Source organism: Hipposideros armiger, unplaced genomic scaffold (genome assembly GCF_001890085.2).
Source record: "Hipposideros armiger isolate ML-2016 unplaced genomic scaffold, ASM189008v1 scaffold_621, whole genome shotgun sequence".
Lineage (NCBI taxonomy): Eukaryota > Metazoa > Chordata > Mammalia > Chiroptera > Hipposideridae > Hipposideros > Hipposideros armiger.
The window spans coordinates 690,812-698,578 of NW_017731971.1; the positions used below are offsets into that span (position 1 = coordinate 690,812).

A 7,767-nucleotide genomic window follows, 5' to 3' on the forward strand; every position below is an offset into this window, starting at 1 on the left:
CCTCCACAACTAAGATTGAAGGACAACAACTTGACTTAGAGCTGATGGGTCCTGGAAAAACACAATGTTCCCCTTCCCCAATACCCCAATAAAATCTTTAAAAAAAACCCAAAACAAAAAACAAAAAACAAAAAAACAGAAAAGAAAATCAAACGGGGTAAGAACCTGAATAGACGTTTTTCCAAATAAGGCATACAGATAGCCAATAGGTACATGCTATGTATATTTTACCACAATAAAAAAAATTTACTATATACCCAAAAGTAATTAAAACATGTCCACCCAAAAACTTGCCCATGAATGTTAACAGCATTATTCATAATATCCAAGAATTGGAAATGACCCAAATGTCCACCAAGTAGAGAGTGGATAAACAAATGTGGCATATCCATCATCCAATGAAATATTATTCAGCAACATAAAAGAGTCAAGTTAAAACTGGGGGAAATTCTAGTAAGATTGGTGGATTGTATCAATGTCAATATCCTGGTTGTCATAGCATACTATAGTTTTATAAAGTGTTACCAGTGGGGGATTCTGGGCAAAGCATAGAAGAGATCTCTCTGCATTATTTCTTACAACCGCACGTGTATCTACAGATATCTCAATAAAAATGTCAATTAAAAAAAAACTGTTTCAGAAGGTGACAGTGGCTATGACCTCAAAGTGTCCTGTGGAAGAATTTCCTAAAATTTTATTTTATAGATCTAGTGACTCACATTAAAGTTTTTGAACTTGTCCTTAAAAAAACAGACAAACAGGAAGTAAATATTGATACATGGATGAACCTTAAACATTATCTTGAGAAACCAGTCACAAAATCCACAAGTTGTGTAATTTCATTTATACAAAGTATCTGGAATAAGCAAATCTATAGAGACAAAATGTAAATTAGCGGTTGCCTAGAGCTGGGCAGCAGAGTTGGGGGGAAATGTAGGGAAAACTGCTATTGAGTATGAGGTTTATCTTGGGGGTGATGAAAATGTTCTAAACTGAAGAATGTGATGGATGGTTTCATGATTGTGTGAATATACTAAAACCCATTTAAATGTATGCTTTGAATGGGTCAATGTGTATGTGAATTATATATCAATAAAGATGTTAGAAAACTTCTTGTGGGGCCGGCCAAATGGCTCAGTTGGTTAAGAGCTCGCTCAAGAGTGCGAGCTCTGAGCAACAGCGGTTTGACTCCCAGCCCGAGCTGAGCTGCTGCTGAGCTGCCAACAAGTGGCAGGATGGCTCAGCTTAAAACAAAAACAAAAAAAACTTCTTGTGAAGAATACTGTTACAGAGCTTAGGGGGTAGGGTGGCAGAGGTAAGGTGACGCTTTGGAAAGCTTTCGGTGTTGACTGGCCACGCCTTTTCTGTCCCTCATTCGTAGTTAAACAGTGAATCATGTATATCTTACCCAGCACCTTGAATTTCTGTGCTTCTTCTCCAGACCTTAAGAGTAGGATAAAGATTACAAAGTGTGGGATTTCGGACGCATTTTGAGCCCTCTTACCGGTGAGTAGCTCTATCCATGTCTGGACAGTTTCTGTGGGTTCCGTGGCTTTGATGTGTTTGAGAGTTTCATCCAGTAGAACATCACCTGTTGGGCTGTCTGACTTTAGCAGTACCTTTTAGGAAAGGAGAAACAGGGGCCCTGGTTCATTCAACTCAAAACCTTTCATTATGCCATATATACATTATGGGTGAAGTGTTGTAGAAAATGCAGAGCAGCATAAAATACCATCCCTGTTCTCAAGAAGTTTAAAAATCTAGGATGGGGTGACAGTGGGGAGACCAAAAGAACATGTGACGTGGGCATTAGTGACAAACCGGATATAAATGATAATAGGGAAAAGGTTCAATAATAATTCTTTGAGTCTGGAAAACCTACTTGTAACACAATTAGGAAAGATAGGAAAGTCAGGAAAGGGACAGTTTGGGGGAAAACTGGACAAGTCCGGTTTTATCTGATAAGGGACAGCCAAGTTGAAATGTCTAGCCAACAGTTAAATGTGTTCCTGAGGCAGAAAAAGAAGGCAGGCCTAGGATTTGTGAGTTACTGTCATGGAGGCGATCGACAAAGCTGTAAAGGTAAAAGCTCCCTCCAGAAGGACAGACGTCATGCAAAGGGATACACACTGAGGCTCAGCTGGTAAGGAAGGGAGGAGTACAGGAAACAGGGGACAGCCGGAGGCGCAAGTAATGCAGGCCAAGAATGAAGGAAGCTTCCAGCAGGAGGAGGTGGTCAAGGGTGTGCAATGCCACGTGTAGGTTAAAAGTGATTACGAAAGACTGAAAAGGAGCTGGTGGTGCCTAAGAATGTGGTTTCAGCAGAGTGATGAGTATGACAGTGAAGTTGTCCACAAACGAGGAGTAAAAAAAATGGAGGCAGGAGTGTAGCTCCTATGTTGGACAGGACAGTAAGTGGAAGGAGAGGCATTGGATGGTTATCAGAGGACGACCGGTGTTAAGCAAAGACTGCAAGTGACCCACGTGCTTGCGTCCCCCCATACAATACTCTTATCTCAGAATGTTCTAGCTGTAGCTATAGACGGAGGACTAATCAAAAGCATCCTACATGGGATTTTTCTGCATAAAAAGAAAAAAAGCCTGAAATTCTTGCAACCCGTTTAGACTATGTCTACTTGATTTCTCCCTCTGGGAGAGGATAATGAGACCGGTCAGACGATGGGACAACTGAGTCAGTGCAATTTATCTTGTCTCACTACTCAAGCCTTCCTATGCCTCCAAAATGGACCACTGGCCCCTGCCCTTTGCTAAGCTAAGAGGATGTCTACAGAGGATGCTGTACCTTTCTGTCTAGGAGGCGCTTCTTACGCATGGTAGGGGGTTCCAGATAGATTCGACCCCGCATGGCCAGCTCTATCAGGATGCCCCCTCGCAGGCCAGATGATATGCAGTCATTCCAGAAAGATGTGTAACCCTAGAAAAGGGGAAAAGAGAAAGAATGTTCTGAAAGGGATATGGACTTGCCGCAAGCACCCTAAGGATGGTCCACTTTGTTGTGATTTGTTTTGCATCCTATTACATGAACTCAAAGCACAGAGTAAGAGAAAAGAATCTCTGTAATTCCCTTTATCCCCCACCCTGTATCATTTTCTGTCCGGCTTTAAGCTCTTCGTGTATTACTGTGGTTTGGCTGTTAGTTAGTAATTGGTATGTCAAATTTTAATTTTTGAGAAGAATTTTGGCTTCTTCGAAATCTTTTTTTGTGACACTCTAAATTTCAGAGTGGGGTACGAATAAGCAGACAAATGAATAAACCCCTTGAACCTTTTACTCCTCCAAGAGATGTACTATCTGCAGGCTATTTTGATGGGTGGTGTAGAAACCCAGCTCTGCCGCTGACGTTAGTTAAGAGTCTTAGGTACATCACTTGAACTTTCTCAAGTGCAATGTCCCTATCTGTAAAGTGGGGACACCAATATCTATCTTCCTATTTGCTGTGACGAGCAAATGAGACGTTATACAGAAGAAAGCATTTATCACAGTGCTGGCATACAGTAGGCACTTAAATGTTGGTTTCCCTTCCCTAGACGCCATAGAAGATCCAAAAGACATGTAAGAAACAGCCACTGTCTTAAAGAGCTGGAAATCTGGCTGGAAAAGACCATGCAAATTTGAGGCAAGTTCTGTGATAATATAAAATTTCAATAAAAGCTCAACTGAAAAAGCAGTAGAAGGGACAGGCATGAATAACTGGTGGAAGTTAGGTTTAGATGATAGTTTTTCAAACTATACATTACTTTTGCACTAGAGGAGCCAGGAACTCTTCTGAGGCCTGAGTTGGGAGTTTGAAGAATAGGTTGAATCGGCAGAGAGGGAGAGTTTTCCAGATGAAGAAAATCGTCCAAATTCCACCTATTCTTCAAAGTGACATTTTAAACTAAAGTGTCATGGAAAGGGACCTCAAATATGTTTAGAGATCTAACTCAAGGATTTAAAGAGAAACCATGAGGTCGAGTTACCTGGAGCCAGCCCTGATGCTTTGAACTTTTTACTGAAAGGCACTGTTGAATCCTGAAGGTTCTGAGCAAGGAGTTACGACTATCACAAGGAAGATCCACCCAAGTTATCAGACGTCCAACACTCCCCAGCTATCTCTGGGTGTAGCATTCCCTCTCGCTGGAGAGAAGCTGGGTGAGATGTTGGCAGGGAGGGTCTACCATGGCTTTAAAGCATTACCACAACTAGACGACCGGTAAGGGCAGTTATGTCTAATATTTACTGAACACCTACTATGTAGTATTTTTGGGCTAAGCTGTTCGCATGCATTATCTAATTACATCTTCACAACAACCCTGTAAGGAAGGTATTACTATGATCCACATTTTAAAGATGAGGAAACGAAGGCTTATGGAGGTTACATAATGTGACAGAGGTCGCAAAGCTAAATAGAGGCAAATCATTTTTTTTTTTTTAAAGATTTTTATTGGGGAATTGGGGGAAGGGGAACAGACAAGTTGTCCTTTTGTTCTTCAGTCTAGTTGTGGAGGATGTTGCTTCACTGGCCCAAGTTGGCACCATCATTGCGCTCTTCCCGGGCGAGGCAGATCAGTCGCCGGCTTCTGGACGGCCGCTCACTGCGGCTGCTGGCCGCTCACGCTGGCTGCTGGCTATGTACGGTAGCCCATGGCAACCCACTGCCACAGGGACTGCAGCCTAGGCTGTCTCCGATGACCCACGGCAGCCCAGCTCCAGGTTGAGCTGTTGTTCAGCATCTTAGCTGTAGAGGGCAGTGTCACTGGCCCTCGCATGTGGGATCCGAACCGGGGCCCCTGGCATCCCAAGCCAGTTCTTAACCATCGCGCCACTCGGCCGGCCCTGAACATTTTTTTTAATTGTATTTTTTCTCTGCTGCTTTGTAAATTATACACTCGCTTTTCTTTTGGAAAGTTATCCTTGACATTTTAACATGCATGACAATTAAAATTAATACAAGATCTATTTTTAAAATGAATCAATATATTAGCTACTCTCCTAGCTGACCAATATTTTCTTTTTCTAACCTCACAAGTTAGACATTAAGATGAGCATCATCGTGATTTTATCCAGGTAGCACTTGTTTAGATTTACTCAGGTGCTTACCAAGTGCCTTGCTCACCATTCCGTCTGGCATCTCAGACTCTTTTCTGGTACCATTTTCCTTTTTCCTAAAGTAGAATTTCCTTGAGTGAAAGTCTTGAGTGAAACTCTATTTTGCTTATCTGAAATGGCTTTATTTCATCATCGTTCTTGAAAGATAGTTTCTCTGGACATAAAATTCTAAGTTGTTTTCTCTTATCACACTGAAGATATTATGCCCTCTTCTTCTCGCTTCCATTGTCGAAAAGGAGAAATCTATCATTCTTATTGATTGTGGTTTCTTTGTAGGTGATTTGCCTTTTTTCTTTGGTACTTTAACATCTTCTCTTGGTGTTTTGCAGTTTGCCTACAACGTGATTGTGAATTTACTTATCCTGTTTGGTATAAGCTTCCTGTATCTGTTCATTTCTTAGTTCTTAAAAATTCTGCTCTTATCTCTAAAAATTTTGGCTTTCTTCTGTTTTTCTTCTTTCCTTCTGGGGCTTCAATCTTTATTATTCTAATCTCATCTCTTTTAACCTCTTTTATATTTTCTATTTCCTTTGTCTCTGTATTGCTTGCTAAAGAGTTATTTCATATCTGGCTTCCAAGTTATTCTCTCCATCTACATCTGTTAAACTAACCCTGAGATTTTGATTTCAACTACTTTTTATTTCTATAAGTTTTATGTAGTTACTTTTCACATTTGCCTGGTCATCTGCGATCACTTCTTTTTGTTGTTCATTCTGTGATGCTTTTTATTTCTTAAAATGAAGTAGATATTTTATATTGTCTGATCTGAGGTCCTTGAAAGACCTATTATTTGTTATTTCTGCTGATTCTCTCATGGATGTTTGTTTCTTTGTATGTTTGATATTTGATTAAGAGGTCTACATTTTGTGCTTATGCGAGATGTGGGAGGTCTAAATTGAGGGTGTCTTCCTCCAAACAGGAAGGTCTGCATTTGTTTCTCCTGAGAGACAGACATGGGGGAATGCCACACAACGGGAACCACATTTATACCTAGCTTCCCCATTCTATCTCAATCCCAAGTTTTATTCCTGACTACCCAATTCCTGAATCTCTGGACTGAATTGGCAGTTTAATCCAGAGCAATCTGGTTTTCATGTCTGTTTATTGCTCACCTTCAGGATTTTAATTTTGGTGTTTGTTTGGCGGGGGACGGGTGAAGGGGTGGAGCTGAAGATTTCCTTTACTTTCCAAAGGCCCAACAATACATTAAAAAAAGTTTACTCATGACTTAATATAGGACCACTATATTGCCAGAGGCAGAGGTCTTCTAATTGCATTTTCCCCATAGCCAAGATGACCTTTAAGCTCAAATCTCATTATGTAACTCCCTTCCCCCTGCTTAAAAATCTTCAAATGCTCCTTTCAGTCAAGTCCAAATTCCTCAGTGCAGCACTCATACCAGGACGCTGCTTATTAGTCACTCTGGCCTCTTTGCCCTAGAACACCATGCTTTACCTGTCCGGAACTATTTTAAGTACTCTTAATGCATCCTTTTTGCTTACTGGTCTTTGCACACAGTTCTGTCTAGAAGAACCAGTACTCTTTTTTTTCTCCTAAATCTTCCTTGTTCTTGAGGATTAAGTACAGGGCTCACACCTTCCTTCCATATAACCTTCTCTAACACTGTCCTTCTCTCGGCTCCACCCTCTGGGTTGGGTTCCTCACCTGGGTGTGCCTGTGTATATATACTCCTCCCGTCATTTTTCATATCCCATTGCAATAAACTGTTTGCCCTCAGTAGACTATAAATTCCTTAAGAAGAAATTCCTCTACTATCTGACTGATAGTGTTTCTCAATAAATGTTTCTTGAAAGCGTAAATTTATGATGAAATATGATAACCTGGCAAAAGCTCAGCTCCAACCATAAATATTCACAGACAGAGCCAAACTTCCTGAAGGCCTGATCTTAGACTCAAAGCTGGGATTAGTTCCCTCCAACGCCTGTCTCATGGTTACTTCAAGTCATATTTTTAACTTGAGGAAGTTTTTAAAAAAAATTTTTTTTTATTAATACTTGGTTTTATACAGCTTAGCTTCCTAATTAAGGTTAAATTATAACTTCAGGATATATAATTTACTTAGGTATAACTTTTATATAATCTTGGTGACTTTATGAATCTCAACAGGTGTGCAAACATTTCAGCTAGTATTAGAGCAATTGGAGGGACGTTTTCTTTGTTTTCTCATCTCTTCCTGATCATATAAGCTTCTGTTTCAGTGATAGTGATATCAGGTTGCCAAAGGAAAAAAGAAACCAACAGAAACTGTCTCAGACAAAGACCAGATGGTACACCAAGCAAACAAAGACTTTAAAACTATCTTAAATGTATTTTAAACCAAAATTTCAGATTCCAAGTAAAAATTATCAGGACAAGATTAAACAAACAAACAAACAAAAAAACTATCTTAAAGATTCTCAAAGAACTAAAAAAAGGTGTGGGGGAAAATAATCAAGAAAATGATGTCTGAACAAAATGGAAATATCAATAAAGAGACAGAAAACTTAAATTCTAGAGCTAAAGGTATAACTGAAATGAAAAATTCACTAGAGGGATTCAAAGGCAGATTTGAGAAAAAAGAAAGAACAAACTTGAAGATAGGACAATTAAAATTATTGAGATTGAGGAACATAAAGAAAAAAGATTAGAGGGCCGGCC

General features: G+C 40.0%; 1 protein-coding gene across 2 annotated transcripts in view; it reads right to left on the bottom strand.

The window, feature by feature from the left end:
- The window catches only part of GOLPH3L (golgi phosphoprotein 3 like), a 42,146-nt gene that overhangs the window by 7,952 nt on the left and 26,427 nt on the right, over positions 1-7,767 (bottom strand). For both annotated transcript variants that reach the window (XM_019625383.1, XM_019625382.1), the window contains 2 exons: positions 2,804-2,935; positions 1,505-1,619 (listed from right to left, as the gene is read on the bottom strand). In XM_019625383.1, coding sequence (XP_019480928.1) covers positions 1,505-1,619; positions 2,804-2,935 — 247 coding nt within the window. The remainder of the gene's footprint in view (positions 1-1,504; positions 1,620-2,803; positions 2,936-7,767) is intronic.